At 40.7% G+C, this 24,734-nt stretch overlaps 1 protein-coding gene across 1 annotated transcript; it reads right to left on the bottom strand.

The window, feature by feature from the left end:
• Positions 1-370: 370 nt before the first annotated feature.
• On the bottom strand, positions 371-24,405 carry LOC139622232 (uncharacterized). Its single transcript, XM_071479460.1, is given in 43 exon segments — positions 371-1,174; positions 1,504-1,579; positions 1,769-1,831; positions 2,154-2,270; positions 3,013-3,176; positions 3,405-3,546; positions 3,979-4,068; positions 4,197-4,333; positions 4,971-5,082; positions 5,192-5,233; positions 5,330-5,377; positions 5,561-5,626; positions 6,380-6,468; positions 6,593-6,670; positions 6,976-7,039; positions 7,290-7,395; positions 7,684-7,797; positions 8,004-8,170; positions 8,336-8,464; positions 8,624-8,696; positions 9,206-9,295; positions 11,353-11,389; positions 14,308-14,488; positions 14,490-14,550; positions 14,624-14,824; positions 15,399-15,564; positions 15,674-15,722; positions 15,809-15,982; positions 16,126-16,238; positions 17,000-17,045; positions 17,250-17,432; positions 17,520-17,680; positions 18,614-18,739; positions 20,960-21,030; positions 21,201-21,329; positions 22,070-22,186; positions 22,287-22,430; positions 22,507-22,592; positions 22,675-22,790; positions 22,949-23,063; positions 23,213-23,298; positions 23,441-23,564; positions 24,316-24,405. Coding segments are annotated over 42 exon segments (4,545 nt in total). The 5' UTR covers position 23,564; positions 24,316-24,405; the 3' UTR covers positions 371-1,081.
• Between the last annotated feature and the right edge of the window lie 329 nt (positions 24,406-24,734).

Below are 24,734 nucleotides of genomic sequence, written 5' to 3'. Positions count from 1 at the left end.
GGAACCACGGGCATTAACAGGAAGGAACAGGATGACTCCTTCCTCCTGCCTTAACTCCTGCTGCCATGAGAGACAGCTGTATCCCTCTAGAGCCTCACAATCAGCGGCAACTGATATCAAGCACATCAGGCTAAATCTGTAAACCCCTCACTCTGTCCCAGGCCATTTTCCTCTCTGAGAACACCTTTCCCCATATGTATTTTTTATCTCACATCGACTCTCTATTACTAAATACTTTTATTGCCGACTGCAGGCTGTATCTGTGTGATTTGACCACAATGGCAAAAAGCTGTGCACCATTTCACACCTGGGATTTGACTGCAGTACAGTGATGGATAAGTGTAGGAAACAAACACAGCTAACTCATGTCTATAAGAGCACTTTTTATTTACTAAACTCAAGTCATGTAGAAAGCTTTTATCAGGGTGTACTATGATCTTTTTAAGTCACAATCAAGGTGTGTGAAAATAATCTGCGCACAAAAAGGCTGCAGAAAATTTCCAAAAGCAGAGAAAAATTTCTAAAAGATAGTGACGGCTTATTAAAAAAACAAAAACAAAAAAACTACAATACTAAAGCATTTAACAACTTTGCTATGCGCAGATAAGCTTGTTTAAGCTCTAAAACAAAGATCCTAAAGAACAAGAACAACAACCTTACTACAATACAGTTGTGGCAGATATGGTGGCATCAATTTTTCTATTTCATTTTCAGGTTTGGGAAGAGCTGTCCTTTTGTACATATTGTACCATACAACTCAAGCCTTTATTCTGAGCTAAGCACTTGTGGACAGGTGTTTTATTCTCATCAGTGAAGAGCATCATTAGGCACCAAATCTCTCTGCGCTGAAATTAGAGACAGAATGTCCTCACATCCTCCACAATACTTCAATAAATACTTTGGAAATTGGTGATTCACTGCAGTTTCACTCTAATTTTTAATAGATTCTGTGTTTTCAATATAGAGTTCCTACTCCCGTCTTATACCATCATGTGGCCTCAGCCCTGTTTCAGCTCCAGTTAGTTAAGTAAAAGTCTGATTTGGCTCCATAAGAGGGTGATGTCAGTGACTCCTGTGGTGGTCAGAAGCAGAAGTCACGGTCCCAGCCGGAGAACTCCTCCTCTGCCTTCGTCTGGTCCAGAGGAAAACGATCAAAGTTAATGTAGCAGGGGCCCTGATGGAGGAAAACATTGTTGATTGAGAATTTTGTCACTGTAAACCACACCCAAACAATCCAGACGAAGCATTTTGTTGTGTGTGTTAAAATAATATAAAATATTATCAAAATATGCATTTTTTTTTTCAAAATTGTACTTTGTTGCACATTTAATAATGCATATTCAGTGATGTAGAAATGCTGAAGTTGGAAACCGCTCTGTAAAGGGATTTAAAAGTGAATCTGCACAAAATCCTCTCTGCAAGTGAACCAGCTGCACTCTTTGGCTCTGTTTTCTTTAACCACTAACACAACAGTAGAAGCACTCAGCTGGTGGTTTGACTTACCTTGCGTATGAGCCGCACTGTGGGGGGATCGAGCTGACCCACCCGCAGCTTGTGCCAGTTCATACTGCTGAACCACCTGAAGGGAAAAGAGAAGGGAAAACGTGAAATGAGAACATGATTGATCCACCACTAGAGGAGCTTAAACTATTAAGACATGATAATATGACCACAAACACATACTTTTGTGCCTTTTTATTCAAGGATTGTGTTGTATCGTACCTTCTTTACACCTTAACGCTTATACGTGACATGTTGTCATGGTTACCTGTGATTCCGGACATCTTTGATTCCATTCTTGGTGTTTCCTAACCTCTGACCTGGCCGAGGCCTGCAAACAAAAGTATGAGACGTTCGTTTTTTTTTTTTACGAGTTTCCGCTTTTTAATACGTTTGTATTCAGAAACCATAGAAATGCAAATGTTATAATGTTATGTATTGATTTGCCAACATGTTTAGTAATTCATGATGCACATTGGAAGAAGTGCATGAAATGCCCAAACCTCTGTGTAATTTTCACATACATGTTACACAATCCAATGTTATATTATGAGGAACTTATTCAGGCAACAAACTGAGGTGGTGCATACTGCAGCATTATCACTGTATAAAATTTTAATCATGATGCAGTCAGAGGGCTATAGTCTTCTCACCTGCACAGCTTACTGATAATGGACTTGGCTGCTTCACTCAGGTAAGGTGGATACTTGAGCACACCGTCCAATATTTTGGCATAAATCTTCTGTGGCTCTGAACTTGAAAAGGGAGGGCTGAAAAGTAGAAATGAGACAACACTTTTGTTGTTAAATAATCTTTCGATATAAAGCTCTTACGACATAAAAAATGACTAAGAAATCATCCATGTAGGTGCTTTCTGGAAACCTGAATCTGTGATTACAGGCACTGAATTATGATGTGTTTCCCTGCTGCAGATGCCAGCCATACTTCCCTGCTGCCATCTGCTGGTCAGCCTTAAGGTTTGACCCATTCAGGATTTATTCTCACGTCACCATATTTGCGTGACTGTATTGCAGTGGTTTTCAAACTGCTCATGTCCCCCAACCCACACAATTTCTATCGGTCATTACCAGTGATGGTGAAGCAATTTTATACAAGTACAAAGTACAATCCATGTTCCATTCAACTTAATTTCACTCCATTTCACTCCCCCCCCACCCCTTCACCCCCCCCCCCCCCCCCCCCCCCCCCCCCCCCCCCCGCTGTGGCTCTCTACCCCCCAGGTTGAGATCCACTGCTCTACTGTAACAAAGTCCTTCTTTTGCCTGATAAATAAAAATGACCTTTGATCATTGATTACTAGAAGTTGCGTGAGATATGAATCATACGAGATGGCAGAAATTACCAGGTTATCCAGATGGAACTATCTATTAGTATTAGTATTAGTATTAGTATTAGTATTAGCATTAGTATTAGTATTAGTATTAGTATTAGTATTAGTATTAGCATTAGTATTAGTATTAGTATTAGTATTAGTATTAGTATTAGTATTACCTTCCCACCAGTAGCTCAAAGATCAGGATGCCAAGGGACCAAAAGTCAACTGCGAAGTCATGTCCCTGGTTCTTGATGATCTCTGGGGCCATATACTCAGGAGTACCGACAAATGAGTAGGTTTTCTCACCACGCACTAACTCCCTGGCAAAACCAAAGTCCACCTGCACAGATACAAACACAAACACATCACACACACACATACACACACACACACACACACACGTACACGTATGGAAACCCTTCTGACAAAGCCCCCATTAATGAAGAAGCACAAACTATGCTCACACTTTCACATTCAAGTGTATTTCCTGAATATCTAATCTGCACTTACAGATTAAAGAGGTCAGAAATAAATGAGCAGAAACACTTCTTCACAGATAAGGACTCACTAGTTTGACGTAGCCCTTTATATCCAGCATCAGGTTCTCAGGCTTCAGGTCTCTGTACATGATGTTCTTTTTATGGAGGTAGGCATAGGCCTCCACCACACAGGCAGTGCAGAACACAGCGATGGACTCGTCAAAGCGGCCTCTGAAATCACATTGACACGTTTTAATTTGCTGTCAAATAAATTTATTACATCCCAGCACCTTCTATTGCTGTTATTGTCATTTGTCTGGGCATGAGCAGCTCTTGGAAATTGAAGTTTATTTTATTGCTGGCACTATAGATTGCATCAGCACACATTATTCTTTGTCGGATCGTGGCACCAACTGCAATTTCAGTGCATTTGAAGTGGTGATCTTAAGATCCCCTAAAGGCCAATAAATTAAGTTTCCTACCAATAAAACCACAACAGTTTTAAAACATCAGTTAAATAAAACTGCTTGACTTTCATAATATCCTATTTTATGCACTGCAGAATAACTCTACTCTGTGTAACACCATAAGCAATATTCTGTTTGAACAAAAAAAACAAAAAAACAATGCCAATTAACTGTGACTTTTCATCTGTTTTCTCACACTTCTTTGAGTTTGCTCCAGATCTCCCCACCACCACAGAACTCCATGACCATGTAGATGTATCGCGTGTCTTTGAAAGCTGCATAAAGCCTACACACAGAGAGGATGGAGAGGCAGGATAAATTAGTCACTGATATATTTTTTAAGTTTTCTGTGCATGCAACTGTGATGCAGTGATAGTAAATGGTTACGGTCAGCGTTTGTTCATTCGCAGATACCTGACGATGAAGTCGCACTGAATGGCTTTGAGGATCTTCTTCTCAAACAGCATGTGCTCCTCCTGTCTCTTGGCAACAATGTGCTTCTTGCTGACTCGCTTCATGGCATAATATTTGCCATGGTTCACTGTGGTCATCTTAGAATAAAAAACAAAAAAACAAAACAATGATCACCACTAAATTCTCAGTGCAAAATGTCCTGGGTTTTTACAGTATAAAAGTATCACAAAATATACAAAAACCCTGGGGTTTAGTGATAAATTGATGTGTTGGTGGCAGTTTGGGGCTAGTTTGGAGGTAGAAATGATCTTATGAGTTTAGAAGCACATGTTAGCTGGGTCTGCAAGGTCAGTCATCTGCATCCTGTAGCTTTTTTTAGGGACTGTATGAAAGTTATTAGGAGGAAAAAGGTGGTAAGAAAAGCAGGATTTTTTCCCCTCTTTTTGTTAATGGGATGGGAGTATTAGATTAGTAGCATCTTTCTCAAAAATAGGGAGCTGCTGGGTTGTTGTTTCTTCATGCTTTTTACTTATGTTTTCCATTTACATGTTGTCTGGAGATAGTAGTGGGGGTTTGCTGTTTTTTCCAAGTGAAGGAATGGGTCAAAAAAAAAGAAAAACAAAGAAGGGCTTGGCTTTATAAAAATATGTTTGATTCAACCACCCTCCCCACCCTGGTAACTTTCATACGGTCCCTTAGATAGATAGATGGCATGGTTTTGGCTCGGAGAACTATTGAAAGAAAAATGGACAAAACACACAAAAATACACTCACCAGCTCAACACGCCCAAACCCTCCGACTCCAAGTGTGACAGGATCTCCTTGGTGGCGACCCTCCTGGTACAGCACAGGAACCAGATCCTTAAACCTCAAGGTGGAGGTGGGACTGAGAAAGACAGATAACTTTTAAAATTCAAGGCGTTCATTTGTGTGATTCATACAGTTTTGTTACATCCTGCATCCACCAAGCTTTATCATCTTCCACAGCCACTCACCTGGACTTCTCAGCAACTTGTGCCTCCTGCAGCACTTTGGAGCTGGTAGTAAAAAACAAGTGAGAGTCAATACATATTAATATATGATAGAGAAAAGAGGAAGAAGTAATAACTGGAAACAGGTTTTATATTACGCACTCGTCAAACAGCTCCAGGTGCTCTATGGGAATTGTCTCCTCAAATACCCTGAAGACAAAGGCGTTGTTAGTCAACTTCTGCATTAATCAGCAAGTGACAAACACACAACAGAGAGCAAACACAGTGTAGGCTAAACCAGGCGAGAGCAACAGAGAACAAATACACTGGAAGAATTCCTTCAAGGCTATCTCCTTCGTTTACGCTCAAAATTTAATGTCGAGTCAGACTCACTCCTTGTCAATGGAGAAGCATGTAACAGGGCCATCAGCAGTGCAGGTGGCAGTTCTCAAAACTTCCCTGCAAAAGGAAAAACATTGCACGTCAACCCAGGAAAACTGCATGTCATTACTGTTTATATCAATTTGTCAACACCTTAGTGTGGAAAAAGTGAATTTTAGCTGTCAAAACTTTGAGAAAACACTGAATTAGCACCTGAGACCAATGACATCTTACGTGTGTAACATTTAGTTTTTCTGCAGCAGGACTCTCATCATCTAATTAAATAAAATACAGCAAATACACTGCAATTGATGTACAGGCTTTCCCAGCACATTGATATGTACATACAGAAAAGTCACTTTCTCCAAGAATGATGAAATGATGAGAATATTGCATATTGCACTAAGCTGCACAAATCTGCAAAACCTTCCAATAAAACAACACAAATACTGCCTTATAGTCAACAGTTTAGAGGTACTAGTTGGATGGTAACAATATGTCTGTTATTCTACTGCAGATTACATACTATATTCTTGATTTTATGCAGCGCTACTGACAGCCCCGTCTGTCAGCCATACACCAGATTGTAACAACTTCAAAATTTGCTGAATTACAGCACTCAGTCATTAAGAGAAACTGCTTAATGTGGAAGAGCAATTTCACTTAATTTTCTTCAGTGACTCCAAATGACTGTTCACATTTAGATAATCAGCAGGTTTTTCCAACCAAAATGTCAAAGATGACAGCAGCCAAAGGGGCTGCACAGACAGGTGGACGTTACACAAGGTCTTCACAAATGGCTTCAGGCATGTGTCGTGTTGCCGTGGTTACCGTATGAGGGCCTGTTCCCCGAAATGCTCCCCTTTCCCCATTCTGCGAATCTGCTTCTGCTGCCCATTCACATTCTTAGTCACCAGGACCTGAGGGGGAAACACACACAAGAGCGTGGAAGACGGAGTGCATATATACAGTATATACACACACACAGGCTGGTACAAGATCACATTTAAATATGAGTTTGTGCACACAAACACACTGCATTACCTCTCCTTTGAGGATTATGTAGAATGTGTTCGCCTCAGTTCCTTCCCGAACTATAACATCTTTGTCCTGGTACTTCACCTGAAAGACAAGACAGAGAAGACAAGAACATTAGGAGTCACTTCCTTATATTTACACAATGTCTTTAAAATAAAGTTTGTAATGTACAGCAAAACTTAAGTCACAAAAGCTTAGAAAACACCTTTCACCCTGGTTACTGCAATTCAAAATATCAACAGCAAATAAGAAAGCTAAGTGTTTTAATATGTGTTTTATTATCTCTAATGTGGGTTAAAATCACCAGAGCGGGATTTTTTTGTTGTGCTTTCACAAGAAAACAGTTATTGGTAACATCTTAGTTTATAATGGGACATTTTAATACACACCTCCTCCATGGAGTCAATGATCTTGGACAACTGGACATCATTCAGGTCCTTCAGAGTACGAGACCTGTGACAGTATATCAAGCATAGAAGAAGAATTGGACGTTGTTGTTTCATTCTCTGTTAAAGCAGGAACAAGTGCACCCTAACACAGCACTGTTATGGTCTGGTGTTATGGCAGAAGAAGCAATGAAGGGTTAAGAAGAAACCACCACCACCAAAAATAGATCATTTTTTTCCAAAGTGCTGAGCTATTCCTTTAATTTTGGGCAAACTGTGCTGATTGTAATTTCCTACTGTCTGTAATGTGAACTCACGTCTTCAGGAAGCCCAGGAGCTGCTCCCGTTTCTTCTTAGACTTGTTGGTTATGATCGTCCTGTAGGTCTGTCGCTCCATACACCACAGACGCACCACTGTCTTCGCTGCAATGCAAGTGACGAAAAGCTGAAGTTAGCAGCAAGAGAATGACAGAATAGACCTAGGCCCTGAAAAAAAAATATACTCAGGGCCCCCAGATGGTTAGGTGCACTCCTCTGTGCAAGTGAATTACAGTCTCTATACTGTAGCCTGTTTTAAACACCACCGCACACACAAATAATCCCATGGCATCACATATATCACACAGTAGCATGGTGTTAATACTGGCAGTATAAAGGGAAGCTGTCCCATCATTGTACATATGTGCGTAGACAACCATTGCAGAAGCTGACCTTTGACCGTTGCTGTCCGTTTGCAGTTGTACAGGATGGCCAACTCCCCAAACACATCACCTCTGGTTAGAGTTCGGAGGTCCTGGCCTGCCTGGGTGACAAGGAGCTCACCAGCTACACGGAGGGAGGAACAGAGAGAGCCGCTTTATTCAGGTGTGTTGTATTTTTAATACATTTTCTACATAATAACTATAGATGTTTACTTTCTTAGATAATTTCATATCAACAGACAGCCTTAAAACAGAATTTAAAACAACAGCACTCTTCGTTAGAATTAGAAACACACACATCCACACACACACACTCGGATGTGTCCCCACCTGCCACTATGTACATGCTGTCTCCTTCAATGCCCTCTTTAATGACTTCATCCCCAGGCTGGAATTGAGATACCACCAAGAGGTCCACCATCATGGCTGTTTGCTCATCGTCGAGGCGGCTCAGGAAGTCGTTCTTCTGGATGGCTTTGACTATCAGACTCGTCTCACTGGTGATGGAGGATCAGAGTAGTCATGAAGTTGCTCTCATACAACATGCAAACAGGTTAGAAATTGTATAGATGTTTGACATGTGCTGAAGAGGCAATTAGAAAAAAAATAAGTGCTGTCTTACGTAAATATAGGGATAATCTCTCATCAGCAGCTGTGGTTACCAACCTGACAGTTTTCTTGATCTTGGTGCGTGTAATCTCCAGGGTCTCGCGGATTGGTTCGGGGGCAATGACAGCCGCACGGCTCTTCCTGACCTCCGGTTCAATCTCATTACCGCTGTGGGAGGGAAACTCTGGAGACAAACAGAGGAGCACAGACGCAGGGTTAACTACTGTAAATGGCTGCCATGTTCCAGCCAAATGTAGAAAATTCACTTCCATGTGGTGTGTATGTGTGTGTGAGTGTGTGTGTGTATGTGTGTGTGAGTGTGTGTCTGCTCCAGTCCCCACACTGGCCTCTTACCCAGGTCATATTGACTGTGCAGTTCCTGCAAAAGTTTTTCTTTCTCCTGCAGTCGTCGCTCTGTGAGGATGAAAGCAGATGAACTCTTTTATCTCTTTTATCACAACGAGCATTATTCTCTAACACAGCACATGATTTATCTGCTCCCTTCATGGCAGACATGAATGGAAACTGCTACGTGTACAGCCGTACCGGTACAGATTTTTGAAGCCGATAGCAATATCAGTAAGTAATGGTTGGGAATCATTACTTTTGGCAAGTTCATCATTTACCCATAACCTTAAGCTATTGTTACTACTATTTTAACTGTTTAGCCATTACCTTTAGCCAATCTTTAGCTATTCTTTCTTTCCACCTACCCCCTAGCCACTGCAGAGGGACCCCTAATGTGGGGAATCACTATGTTGTACACTGCTACATCATAGCCGGCTGTGGTCACAACCCAGCTACACACAGACATCGCTCTGCTCGCCACTAAAAGGTGTGAGCCTGTTGTCCAGTGGTTTTCCTCCTCACAGGATTGAGTGCGGAGTTATTCTTTAAGGCGGTATTGTTATGGCTGTGCTTACCCAGGTCTTTATTTTGCCTCTCCAGCTCCTGGTTGATCAGACATTGTTTTTCCAGCTGCTGCTTCAGGTCCTCTAGTTGCTTCTCCATGGCTACAGGGGAGAAACCAACAAAACATGAAGATACATGAGAGGAATCCACAGAGTCATCAACAGATTAACTGCAGTTCAATCATGGTAGACAGTTTAAATTTCGCATCTGAACTCAGACATAAAATTCAGCGCCAAACATGCTTTTAAGTGTAGAGACAATATCCTGTTTAAACTGCAGGTACAGTCACTATGCTGATGCTCCTTTCACAAGGCGGTGAACTCTGCTCCACTGCCTGCACACAGCGAGAGCCCCGCTGAATAATGCAGACTAATGATGGACAGTCAACAGGGTGCTTTCTGAATGCTGTCACACCCTGCCAGCTCCTGCCAAAGATCTACAGTATAACTGTTCCTGTGACTGATGACAGCACAAAACCTGCCAATATAAAACCATTCATCAAACATTTCTTCATTCTTCCTGCTTGTGTGGTGCTACAGTAATTTGTGACGTTAACAACCCCCGCTGTATAACTCAGTGTTTAAACGTGAGAGTGGAAGCAGCCTGCGATGGGTTAGCTAATATCTCTCTTCATCCAGGTGATCTGTTCATAAAAGCCCTGACAATGAGGCTTCTTCTCCGCCACCAATCATTACAATCAATACAAACACAAGGACACTGGTGACCAAACACACACGCATCTTCTTTAGCAAAGCCTGTGGTGGCCAGGTTGTTTGCCTACGATCACTGTGATCGTCATGTGACCCTGTTACCACCGCCTCACCCTGAACATTGAACAGCTCTGAGATTAGACATGATGTTAAAGCGAATCATAAAGTCACTGAGCAATACACAACAATCTGTGGTGGGGAAATGTAAAATGGCTCCTGTTGAACTGTTAAAAGAAGGTTGTTTCGTTGACGCAGATCTGTGCAGAAGGTGGCAAAGAGTTAGAAAAGGCCCGTGGGTGCTTTCATAACGTCTTCACAGCATTCCCAGTCACCTGCGTTGGATATTTTCCATATCACTTATGACTCACTATCAAAGGAGGCAACACTGTGGTAATACAGTCCAGTGCATAAAACCATGTAGCTGCAGTGGCTTGTGTTAATAGGCCTGTGCCGCAGGAAAAGACAAAGCTTAACACTCATTAAAATTTTACAGGGGACATAAATGCAACAAAAAATATGTTGCACCATACTTGGAAGTCAAATACGTGTCGAGGTGTTTCATTAACCGTTACCAACACACACACACACAGAGACAGAGCGCCGCACAAACACAATTTGTGAGCTTTCTAGGAACCTGCCGCTACATATGAAGACAACTAGGGCAAATAGAGACGATAACCTTTAATGGCCGCTGGTCAACATTTAAACCATTCTTAGTTTAACCCCGTGCGTATAGCCTCGGGAAAGGAATTGTAACAATGATCCCACAAGAAGCTGCTGGTTGTGTATTTGCTGTTTTATTCATCTACTTTTTTTAATTGGTGTGATGCATTGTCAAATATATATTTTAGCCATATCATATGAATGGTGAAAAGCCAAACACTTTTAATGCTTATTGATCTTTGAGAGTCAGCAACATTCATATAAGCAGAGATTCCCCTGGTACATTTCTGGGGGAGAATGGGGAAACAGAAATTAGCCGTGACAAGTAAAAAAAAATAGGGGGATCTTTGTGTCTGCTTTCCAGCTGCACAGCAGAAACATGATGCTGGACAGATCCCCATACAGCCAGTGTACTGTACATGCCATACTGCCTCATTACTAATTCATGGCCAAGTGTAACTACAGATGAAATCTCATAAGATGCCCTGTAAAAGAAACCTGCAGAGAAGATGTTTCCAGTTTGATGGTGTGTTTGAGAAACACTCTTTCACAGAGTATTAGGGGTTTTAGCAGGTCCAGAACCAACAACTGTAGTATCTCAGAAGATGGAAAAAAAGGTATATATTGCTGTTTACAAGCCTTAAGCTGACAATTGGGACTTTAAACACACTGAGCCATGTAACAAAATATGGATCTGCAGCACAGATTCAACATTAAACAGACAGAGAAGCTTAACATGACATCCAACACTCAAAGACACTAAGATAAGTCGGAGTCACACTCACCTGCAGGCTGTGTGTGATCAACAGAGAAGATGAGTGTCTACCCAGCTTTTTAAGGCTGCATGGGTGAGAGGAGTCAAATAATCACCCTGATCTGCTCACAAAATCCACTTCCACTTCCACTTCGCTTTGTATACAGCTACTGCGACCTGCTTGACCCCCAGACAGACTACAGACTGGACACACCTGAGCAGACTCAAACATACAGTCACAGTCTGCTATCACTCTAGCATTACCTCTTCCGCACACTTTCTCAGCTTACACTGCCATGTCTGCTATTCAGCTTTTACTATTCTTACTCTCTCTCTCTCTCTCACTCACAGCTTTTCCTCCTCTTTCTCTATCTGTCAGTCTCAGCAGCTCCGGGGTTGAATCATTAACCATAACCTGAGGCTCCACCCATCACACCAGGTAGAGGATGGAGTGCAGAGAAAGCTGGAGTTGGATGTAAAAGATAAATAAATAATAATAATAGTCATGCTCAGCCGACAAAATGCCCATGGCATAGTTGCATTTATACAAAACATGTATTCTGGTAGCAGCATACTTCTTTTCTCTACATACAGTTTGTTGCTTTGAAAGATACTGATTTGTGATGTCTGTGACATTTAGTAGTTATATATTACTTCCTGCTGACGTAGAGGACAGATACCTGGGAAAAGCCTCTAAATCACTCTGTCCCACTTCTGTGACACTTCGGCCTTGGTGGCATCACTTTGGCCTCTACCTTCACACAGTCTCGACAAATTATACATTTTTTGAAAGCTCTAAGTCTATACAGAAGGTGCTACTGCAGACCTTAAGTTCCCTTTTTGAAATAGTTGAGGCAAAACAAACCATTTCTTGCATGTTTGTGCCTCTGTAACTTTGGCTCAGTGTCTCTTATCTCACTTCTGACTTTTTGGTTGTAAAAATGTGGGAGACCAGGGTTATGTGACATCATCATGTCAACAAAAGGGTTTAAGGACAGCAACCTTTTTATTTTGGATACACTAATTTTGGGCTTGTGCAAAAAGTAGAGGGTGTCTGGTATCAGGTTAAAGTGGACATTTAAATAAATAATGTTATTCTGTCGTCAGTGTTAATCAGTTGTTAAAGATGACAATGTGGAGGTGTGGGGAGCTCTCACAGCCAAGGGCAAGCAGGACAACTCACAGATTCTATCTATCAGAGGTGGAAAGTGTTTCATTAGGTTTCTATTTTTTCCACAGAGTAAACGCTACAGGATTTTTTCCAGGCTGAATTACATGAATCTAAATGAGTTTGAAGGGTTAGCATTGTGACAGAGGGCGTGGGCCTTTATTGTTCAGTTAATTATTGATATGCTGTCTGGTTAATCAACGACATTAACGACCCCTCCGTACAGAGATAAAAAAGGCTTAGATTTCAGCAGTGGAGCTGGAGGGAACTCAGTGACAGGCAGTGGATGTGTTATGACATTTTCCATTAGGACCAACATGGTGATACGTGTTTTGTCAAAACAAACCTGGGTTGAGATAAGTTGTTACTATTGATCACAGCCACAGATGTCTTAATCTTACAATCACTTCAATTCAAGATGTTAAATCACCAGCTGAAATTAAAATGTTTATTATCGTCATTTTTTATTTCAAGTATAACTCAATAACCAACAACCAAACAGATAGTCCATAATGCCCAAAGGTCTTTAAGATGAAAGGTAGCAATCTCAACTGATACTGAAAAAACACTGATTATGGTTACAGCTCATGCAGAACTTAAACAGAAAAAAAAACATGTCCATTAACAAATACACAGTAATTAAAGGCAAAGTGAACATGGTAAACATGTTCATAAAAAGAGTCAAGTCAAACAACTGTAGTTTGAAAAAGGTGAAAAAGGCGGAAAAAGGTGAAAAATTATATAGCTCATAAATAAATAATTACTTGGTATTGGAATAATAAAGTGGTGTGTGTGTGTGTCCCCAGTGCACTATTGGTGATAACAGACATAATAAAACCCTCTTAACATTCCAAGCTGATTTAAAAAGACATTCAAGACATTCATTAATCAGTGATTAAATTAAAAACAAACGGCGTCTAATAACTACAAGCTACACTTCATAATCAAACTTCATAATAAAATCATTATGATGTGGATGGAAAATGGCTACAGTACTGACATGATGTGACATTCCTTCATCTGTCACTCATTCCCCAAACAATGCACATAAATGACTAAAAAAGGGCAATTATCATACAGATAAATTCAGAACCACCAGATATTAAAATTATTGACAGCAGTATCTCATAAAAGTATCTCAAGTACCACACTGAGCTTTGCTGGTCTTTACACTGTCACCTCATTTATGTGTGATGCACTGCATAATTTACATTGCAACCAAGCATAAAGCATATACAAGACTACAATACTTTGACATTTACTTTTACATTGAACTGATTTAGCTTTTTTAAAATGAAATACTCAGATGATAAACCTAAATCTTACTCCTGCATAAGTCTTTTCGTGATGGCAGATTTGTGCAGTTTATTCCTGTGTGTGTTTCAAAGTTGAGACTGACAGAATCTAACAATGGAACAGTAACCAGGATTTCCTCTGGTGTGGCCCGGTGTTCACTGACTGTAACTGTATGTAACTGTATGTAAAGTATTCATGCAAGGCTAAAACATATTAAATCCTTTAAGGCCTCTCACACTTCAAGAAAAACAAATCTTGCAAAGCCAAAGAAGCAAATGAAGCAAGAGAAAAAGTACACCAGCAGCAACTCTACAATATTACTGTTCTCATTTACATATTCAATTAATTCCTATTTAATAACATTAAAAAGCCTACACTTCAAGCACTCATTTTATAACAGGAAATAATTTAGTTTTCAACACACACTACAGTGGTCCGTTTGAAGGTGGGACGGCAGGAGGGAGAAACAATGTGATCGCAATATTAGGCTTCAGCTTATTAGTTGGCTGCAAGATTACTTCAATACTTGAAAAATAGTGTCCACAGCTTGATTTGACTTTGTCCACTTTCTTGGAACCTTCCTGGATTTCTCATTAACAGTAAACCTGAGACAATGAGGAGGTAGTTTGGCAGAGCTGCAGTGAGGTCATAAGATTGTACGATACAGCTGGTCACTCTCGGTGCAAAAACAAAGGACATGCAGCACTGGTGGCAGAACAGCATGCAGAGCGAAGCAATACTTCTTTGTGAACTGTTTCTCTTCTTCTATAATGCAAGTGACTTCACATTCATTCACAGCAGGCCGTGATTTTGTTCTTCAGTGAGGTTCAGAGTCAGCTCTTCTGCTCCTCCTTAATGCCACAGGCTTTCTTGATGTCTGTTGGGTGTTCAAAGACTGCTTGGACAAACTGGCCAAACAGGCGCTCCATGTAGCTCTCACCTCGGGGAAACAAACCCTGCAGGAAGGCGATGTGTCCACCGTGAGCCGTCAACAACAGGGCGACATTAGGCAGGCTCTGAACTATGGTCAATGGGAAGGCTGCAAGGGAGGACACATGTTGATGAGTTAAGTAGAAGGCAGAAGCAAACAGAATAACATCATGGACAGCATGGAGTCTGAAATATACACAAAAAGTGCAGATTAAAAAAGAAATAGAATTACTGCCTTGTGGTCGTATGCCTCCGCGGCTCAGACTAGTTTCAGATTACATCCCCGTTTGTACACAGTCATATGAAATATTAAGCATTTGTGTGAAATTTTGTCATAATTGCTGTGTGAAGTCTTGAGTAATGGCTAAAAAGTGTTTTGTGAGGTCACCGTGACCTTTGACCTTAGACCACCAAAGTCTGATTAGTCCAAGTGGACATTTGTGCCAAGTTTGAAGGGAGTCCCTTAAGGAGTTCTTGAGATATTGTGTATTCACAAGGCCAAAATCATGTTTTGTGAGGTCACCGTGACCTTGGCCCACAAAAATTGGAAGACATTCTGTCAAGTCATTACTGAGATATCAATTTGAGAATGGGATGTAGGTACGTATTTACAGACAAGTCACAGCCCACATTTAGGAATATATACATAAGACAATCTCCATCTTCTCCTGCTGTCTACTCACCGTGTTGGGGAGAGAAGGGGTCATCAGCAGCGTTGAGACACAGGATGGGTACTGCTGTATTGGGCAGTTTTCTGTCTGGGCTGGCGTCGTGGTAATAGTCCGTACAAGATTTATAACCAAAAAGCAAAGTGGTGAAGCGTTCGTCAAACTCACGGATAGTCTGTGCCTAGAAACGAGAGGGTGGAAATGAGATGAGGGTGGAGAGGGAAGGCAATCAAACATAAAGGGAGATTAGAAACTATGGCAGAAAGGTGAATGTGAAGAGCAGGGCATACCTTCAGGACATAGTCAACATCCACTACTTTCTCCAGAATCTTCCTGTGCCTGTGAGAAACAAATGAAAGAAAGATGGCGTCAAGATTGCCAGCTTGTTAAACTAAATTGAGAAACTTGTGGAACCCCAAGCTGACCTGGTGACGGCACGACACAGGCCAATTGTGAGGTATTTGTTGAAGAGCAGCCAGTTGAGCGGTTCTTCCATGGAATCGGAGGATTTCTGTGCATCCCAGGGGACAGAGATAGTGAACCCCGCCACCATCCCCGACTCTGTGCGCTTACGGCCCAGGTAGTTTAACAACAACATGCTTCAGAGGGTGGAAGAGGAGAAGAAGAAAAAAAAAAAACAGAAACGATTTCAGGTAATTAAAGGGGATAGATTGATAACAAATCAATTTGATCCACTTTCTCAGGTAAATGCAAGCCAATGGAAACTATTACATTAACTCACCCTCCCATAGACACACCAGCACCAAGCACAGGGGCATGTGGGTAGAGTCCTTTGACATGTTGCACCACACGCTCAAGATCTGAGGTGTTGGCTGCGCAATAGGTGACAGGCGTCTGAAGTAAGCAGGAGGACAGAGGAGGAGCTTTACATGCAGCGAGACAGATTTTATGTTTGACCTAGTGCACTAGAGCTGGTGTTATTCTTTACGCACCTTGTTGTCAACAAATCAAACTAAAATACTCAAACTTACAATGCCTTAGTTGGTCTCTTGATACTTTCCACCATACAGTATCTCGTGCTTTGAATACACTTGATAGTATTTGTTCAATTACTTGTTGGTTTTGGTCTTTTCATGGGATTTGCTGACAGTAAGCAAAACTACCAGGTACCAGCCTTGATATCAAATATTTTTGCCTTCTCAAAGTGACACTGCTTTCAAATCTTTATCTATTTGCACAGTGTGACAAAAACAGATATTACTGTAAATAACTTTCAACTTCATACAAACGTTGGGCCGACTTATTAGTCCTGTGAGGACAGCAACACTTATTCAGAAAGTTTTCTTGTTTCTGTCCCAAATTAATATTAAATAAGAAGAAATGATAAAAAAACATCTCACATCTACATCATTGATTTGTTTTTACTAATGAAAATCTGGTGGAATCAGGATAATATTCACGATCATTACAAACCAAGACAGCTCTTATAATGAGACACCAGCATAATGCTGCTGAAACCAGTTCAGCTCTGCAGCAAACAAACTCTAACATGTGAAGCTACTTCACAAAGTCTGTTGACATGACAGCAGGAAAAGGACATTCAGAATTAAATGTAACATTACCATTATAACTCAATAGGTAATCACTGTACTTACCAACAACTCTTCCCCTGCAACCCCCCTGTTGTTGAAGACCACACACCTAGGGAAGAAAATGACTATGAAAACAACTTCAGCAATTAAATTTCACTCAGTATTTCATGCTTACTTTAATTCAGACTTTCCTGTTACTGATTCAGTGTACATTCTTTTCAGGCGTAAGTATTGAATTAAGATGTTTTGGGTGTTTACATGTCACGTCTGACTTTGGCACACACACAGGAGACACAAGAGAATCACAACTGACCTGTAGCCACGGCAGGTGGCCTGGTTGATGGCGTGGAGCACATAAGACTGTTTGCTGTTCCCTGTCAGGCCTGGGAGGATCAGTATTGTGGGGCGGGTAGAGGATTCTGGGTAGGCTGCACTGGCCTGATTGTCCACCCAGTCCAGGGAGATCTGACCACCATCAACGGTACGGATCAGCTCACTGAGGGATGAAGAGATGAGAGGGCACAACAATCATGTAGCTGGTATTTCAAGCAGGATGAGGAAGATAACAGGAGGTTCCTCCTACTTGCGATAAGTGACGGGGGGTCTGGACTTGAGGAGGGCACAGACCAGGGTTTGAAAACGGCCTCCCCAGCACCACGGAGTGGGACTGAAGCGCTCAGTCACCACAGGACAGTGCTTGTGGAGGAACACGCTGAAAGCCTCACTGCAAACTAAAGCTGGTGCCTGAGAGGAAAAGAGACCAAACGAAGAGGAATGAAAACACCTGAAATGAATACCTGTGACAGACAGACCTGGTGAGGGGGAGAACAGAGAGTATGAGAGGTATAGGGCTTCAAAAGCAGGGTGTTTGTGTGTGGTTTGGTCTGTGTGTGTGTGTGTGTGTGTGTGTGTGTGTACACGACTACAACTATGTTATACTATGTTATCAAGCATTAATTATCTGTTTCTGGAGGCTTAAAATGATGGGTTACAGTTTTCAACAAATACATGAATCAACACTTAAAAATGCACTAAAATCTCTTAACAAGATTATATTATAGTGCATTACAACCCAAATATTATTGTTCATATTCTGCTTATGAATGCTAATTGGGGTAAACCGGTAACCTAAATAACCATTACTTGCAGCCCTAAACATAATGTCTTATCCATGAAATCAGTATTGCCCTTGATTTTGTGGAACAAAGTACCTCAACACTGAGTTAACATTTCATGTACAAATCATACAAATTGTGTAACATTATTATTATGTTTATTACACTGTGTATTTTCATAAGAGCTAATTGTAGAATTTCCCTTGTAAGTTAAATAAAGATAGCTTCTGTCAAATTATGCCATCCTAAAGACACTAAGCTTTGTGCTGCCTGATCAACAAAATGAAAATGAAAAAAACACCAATATATAAACAGAGTAGACTCTATTTATAATGGCGTAATATAGGTGAAAGTGTAAGTAAAGTGAGTAAAAAAAAAAAAAAAAGTGAATTCATGAAACAAATTTAGTAAAACAAAATTTCATTTAAATAAGAAAAAAACAGAAGCAAGTACTTAAAATGAATTTAAAGAAACAAAAATAAAAGAGAGTAGCATATTGGTTATAAAGTGAATATGGTGCAGTCATTACCGCTAGCCTTGACCGCAGTGACTGACCTGACACTTGCGGCCCCACAGATAGTACAGTGCGGCCGTGAGGGAGCAGATGAACACCGTGTAAGGTCTGGAAACACACTCCCAGTAAGTTCTCCACAGCTCCAAATGCGATAAAAACATGGTAATAATCTATCTAGCTACAGCGGAGAGCTAACCTGGTAGCTGGCGTTTGGTAAATGACTCGTTAACCGACACAACGGAACAGACAACCGACAGAGAGACGTTATTTCAGTTAATGTCCGACAACCTGCCTTCATCACCGCCAGCTAACGACAGAGCTGCTTTACATCCCACCGGCTCTCACGGCGACGGTAAAGTGCCGGTTTCCACCTGCAGGACTTCGCCCAGCGGCGTTTCCCTCAAGGACCGGTTGGTTCCTGGTCCTGGTCATGACCGCAGATCGTCTGTTTGGACACAAGCTCCAATGACAGAGTCCGCCTCCAGCCCTGCTCCGCCTCCGCAGTGCAAACAAGGAAGGTAAACTAACACGCATGCGCAGTTTACTTCCGGGTTGTTGTTTTTTTTTTTAACACATTACCGCCACCTTCTGCTGCTTGTGTCACTTCACAAGGTCATTATTGTCTTTATATTAACCCTATAATGCCAAATGCATCAAATTTGATACAAGCATTTCTGAGACCTATTGCATCACCTTATGGTAAAAACTTCACTCAAAACCCTCTTGTATCCAATCTGATACTTGTCTTCCAACCCCTGGTGGAAACCTTTATCACTACAACAATTCAAACAGCACATGGGACAATCCAGGTTGGCCACCTTCAGATAGTTCCCAGCTCACTGGATCAAGGTCAAGAAAATTGCGATTTTTACGATTTTCCAGTGACATTTTCTTTGAAATTTTTAGTAATATTCTAACATGAACACTTAATCTGTTGAAGCAAGTTATAATTACAGAATTTTTTTGCATTTTAGTATGTTGTAAAATCGTGTATAAAATTTGGAAAAACCTATATGCAAATAATTTTTTGTAATTTTTTTTTTTTTCAAATTTTGTGAAAGGGCCAAATAAAGGTTCCAGATTCAAGAAATCAGAATTTTTCTGTCCATTATTTCTGGGGTCAGGCATTACAGGGTTAAAATCCTCAATACTAGCTTTATTTTTTTAAATACAAAATTGTCTGATTGGGTTTGGGTTAGTTTGTTTCACACCTAAAACAGAGTTAAAAATCCCAGAGGAGGCCCTTATATTTTTACCTATTTTTGAGGTCCTATTTTATAGACCCACTCAAAATCTAGTTTTAATACTTAAGTTAATATTTTACTTATAATGATGTCTAAATAAACATGTACTTAATTAGATTATTGTACTGACTTACAGCTCACATGGGACAGGGTGGTATTCCAGTTTAGGAAACTGGTTGTTTTCTGGGGCTCTGGAACAACATCCAGTAGTGTCTGTATGTGGAGGGGCTCAACAAGGGGCCCACAGCACATTTTTGCTACTGGGGGACCGTGCAGCTGTTGAACTGACATTTACTCACTTGTCTTTTAGTTTTGATGATATTTGCTACTAGGCTAAAGGACTGGCCTTTGCTACCGTGTTCCATACAGTTTTCTTTTTCACACGGCTGTGTATCATTACATTGGTGATATAAACCTAATTATAACTTCACTTATAGTAGCTAGCTACTTAAAAACTGAAAACTAGTTTTAAAAAATGAAAAGAAAAGAAAAAGAAAAAATGCAAAGGAAGCATCATTAAAAGAGCTAAATTTTACTGAATAATTTAATTTCCACCAAACACACTTCAAATCTTTTCAGTGGAGAATTATGTCACCTCTGTGGTTCCTAGAAATGGAATCAGAGAGAGCTCTTAATATGTGTGAGCATCAGTGGGTCATTATTGCCCTGGGTTCTACCTTTCAGGAAGCCTTTCCTCAAGCTTTGTACTGTACATCCATTATGATTAGGCCTACCTGTGGTATGTTGAAACACATAGGCCAACTACACACACGTCCTTTTCACGCATAACATATCCGAAGTTTCACATATATCATTTAAAAAGCTGCACTCATACTTTTTTAGATTACTTTGAACTTGCTTTTATTTCTGACCTTTAAATCGCCTAGTGAAGCTGTGAAAATACTGTACAGCCCACAGAAAAAAAAAGAAAACAAAGAAATATAACATAATGGTTTATTCAGTACAATAACAATGTAAACACAAAAGTTCTCATTTCACAATGTTGTGCAATTTAACCCTGGTTGATTATATGAAATTTATAAAAAAAATTAATGCAAAGGTTAAGCCTCTTACAAAATAAGGTCTTTATCTTAAGGTCTCTTGATTGACTTGATTGTCTGTCTGCAGCCAGGACTCATTTTATCTAGTTGAGTGGGATTCCTGTAACCACCTCTGACTCAATACCACACTCGTCATTTCCACGCCTGATCTTGAAGAAACCTGAAATTAGAAGATGCACAAATATGACCTAAGGCCAACATGTCTTCACCATACCATTCACCACATTGCCAGATTATGTGACATTGATCTGTTGTGCACTTGAAAGAATACATGACCAAAGAAAAAAAAAGATGTTCTCCCCTCCCAGACCCTGTTTGGTTTTGTTGTACCTTTGTCTCCCCAGTCACTGTTCCAGGAGTTCGCTGCCAGCCAGTAGGGAGTCCCATTCTCCTCACCCCAGCCCAGGATCTTGATGGCGTGACCACCCAGCATTTCTCCTGTCACATGCTGGTACACACCTATAATGATATCAAGTACAATCACACAGAGCTCCATACATTAAAGGACAACAGTGGTGGTTTTTCATGTTTCAGCCCATTAACTACAGATGTTCCATAGAATAAACTGAGAATTTAGATTGGTGGTGTGTTCAAGTAACTCCAGCATCCAAGATTTGAGGTTCTAATGCCAAAACAGTTTACATTTGCAATATATGTTGTAGGAATGTGGGGCTTAACCTGGGGATCAGGACATCACAACACAGCCTAAGTTAAATCACAGAGGTCATGATACAACCAAAAAAAAAACAAAAACAAATTCTGTTACTCAAAATAAGGACTTTTACTCTTTCTTGTGAAATACTGAAAACTTTTACCTCTTCAGGCCTGTGCAAATACCTAAAAAAAAATGATGTCAGAAGGAAAAATCACTCATGTAAAGTACAACTGCTTGTAAGTCCAGTCAACACAAAGGCCTGAATGTGTGATGAGGGTCACATATTGCTTTATTTTAAGCAGTCACAAGACAAACAGACAAAGCTTCATGTTTATTTTACTCTGGAATGAAGTTAAACTGCTTCACAGGAAGAATAAAATTCAAGAAACTCGGGTCATGTTGTGGAAATAGGTTTGCGCTAATGTCGAGAATAAGCAGTTTATAGTTACAAAGATTTACCATTAATACACGACACAGGTTCTTGTTTGCATTATGGTATGTGTCGAGGTCAGTGTGCATACAGTATATGGAGGATAAGGCTCACCAGTCTTGTACAGCAGGAAATCCTCATAGACAGAGAAAGCTGCCTCCACAGGCCCGTTCTTGTACAGCTCGGTCATGATCTGCTCCTGCTGGGACGGGACGCTGTATGAGCGTCTACCTGAAAATGGAGACACAGAAAAGAATAACAACAAGACAGGGCATGATAGAAAAGATAATGTTGGTGGGGGGGGGGGTTTGATCATTTTAAATGTCTGTACCAAAGTGTTTGTCCTTCTGATAGGATGGTGAGTATCCATCGATGCACTGGTCCTCACACTTAGGAGTCTCCCCTTCGCCCTGACATGGAGGACGAGTTCCATTTACATGATGCTCACAGGGAGCGATGGTGTAGGGCCTGCAGCCTGTAACACACAAAACCACCGTCAGTTTCACTTCAGGCTTTAACAGTTGTTTGAACCCATTTCAGTTCATACATACCAACTTTGGAGTCATACAGGCCTCCTGTCACAAGCCCTTTCTTAGTCCAGAACTCCCAGGCAGCGGAGGGAAAACCACCATTACAGCTACAAAAACATATCACAGGTGATGTTCAGTGTCCTCTCAAAATACCTGGAAAGATACTAATTTTGTTCCACAAATACTCACCCCATGCCACATTCATCACAGCAGGACAGTAGATCTTCAGCTGAGATCTCCACAGAGATCTGACCACTGCTGTGGATACATAACCTGTCGGATATCGCCTCGACTGCCCCAAAGGCCTGTGAGAAGTTTAAAAAGGGGACACTGTTTGAGAGAGTGGTAATTACTTCTAAAATGCACTTAATTTATTTTTTGGTTCCCCTCAGCTGAGCACCTGAAAGCATCGCCTTCTTTATTCTCTACTTGTTTTGTCTTTTGTTTTGTTTGTCAGTCTCACCCAGCAGGACCCACAGGAGCCCTGATCTCTGATCTGCTGGAGTGTGGGGCAGTTGGGCCACTGCTGGCGCGGGTCAAAGCTGTCTGGAAGCTGTATGCCTTCAATATTATGAACCCTGAACAGGACAGGACAGTCACTGAAGCTGATAAGATAAACCTGCTGACTGTCACCTGTTTGGTCATGTGAGACACCACACACACACACTCACACACACACATAAATCCATGCCCACACACACCCTCGTGCGTTGTAGTTTAAACTTACACCTCTGGCAGCTTGGGTCCGTTCAGTATAGTCCCACAGAGTCTCTTCACATAGCTGATATCAACGTTATGGAAGTTCTGCCCTGCCTGAAGCAAAAGTGGTGGAGTTAAAATTCAAGATTTGGATTGAATCTGTAATTCCTCAATCTCCTATTGCAAATCTAATAGCTGCATAGATAAAGGCTGGAAATGCAGTAAAACACTGATCAGATGATTAAGATGTCCTCACTGTCCAGGTGGTGTTGGCCTTGTTGATAAAGTTGACCATCTCTGAGGAGAGCAGAGGCAGGTGAGGCTGAGACCAGGCGACCGAGACGGTCGCCAGCACACAGAGGAGGACGAGCTGATGCATCCTGCAAATCAGACAAAAGTCATCTCCTCAGATACAATGCGTTGTTTAAAATGCTGATGTTGTGACACATTACTGCAAGAAGATCACAAGGTAATGACACTGTAAGTCAGGATTTTTCTCAGCATTGTTGCTGTGATTACACAAGAACATCTTGTTGATTATAGATCTCAAACATCTAAAATTATTTTTCTCACGATTCCCTTATTTCTGTAATAACTCAAATCCTCTCTAATCAAATGTATTTAAAGCATAACCACAGTGGACTTTTTTGTTCATTCTACTGATATTATTTGAAGATGGACAAAGTTACACCTGCTTGGTATTTACAGAAGCACAACACAAGTAAAGAATGCAAGATAGTGGGTGATGTATTTCTTTTTTATTAGCGACCACTTCTGTATTTCTGATATACATGATATACTTATTATTTGCAACATCTGACCAGTTAAAAAGGTTGGAAATGGAGTCTCATCAGAGCAACATTTTTCCAGACAGGAAGTGTGCAGTAGTGCTAAGATCTGTTGAGTCTCCATATCAAATGAGCGACCAACTATAAAACTGTAAGAAAAAATATCAGATTCAGCTGAATGTGAAGTATAGTTGCTGGTAATAACCTGCATTAAGCCGAGCATACACAGCGCCACGTCAACTCAAATATAAAGATGATATAAACACCAATTCTAATGAAACAGAAATTAAAGTGATAAAATCTGCCATATCTAAGTCACAACTTTTACCTGTCCTGTTCTTACCTTGATGCTCTTCTTCTGGACTCTTCTTACTGAAACCTCTCCTCTTCTGTCTTCTCACTATTTCTACTTGTTTTATAAGACTCAAGTTATGGAATCACATGTCTGTGTTATGAATGCATCATCAGCATGAATCTCATGTGACTAACAAAATGTCTTTCCAAAGGTTGACAGGTGCTCTTAAAGTAATAAAGAAAAAAAATGCAATCATTTATAATTATTATTTACTTTATGAAAATCATTCCCATTTATTATATTGTATAATAAGTCTGCTTTTTCATGTATACACACATACACAGAATATGACATTATATGAACCTTGAACTTGCACTGTGAATTAACAGAAAACCATTTGACAGAGTTGAATCTCTAAAATGATCGGTCAAGGTCAACCCACTAAAATCAAGCAGCTGTAAACCCAA

Source organism: Trachinotus anak, unplaced genomic scaffold, assembly GCF_046630095.1.
Source record: "Trachinotus anak isolate AG129_WGS33_773 ecotype Australia unplaced genomic scaffold, CSIRO_AGI_Tana_v1 ptg000005l, whole genome shotgun sequence".
Lineage (NCBI taxonomy): Eukaryota > Metazoa > Chordata > Actinopteri > Carangiformes > Carangidae > Trachinotus > Trachinotus anak.
Note: the sequence above shows the minus strand (reverse complement) of the source record. Positions and strands in the feature narration are given on the sequence as shown.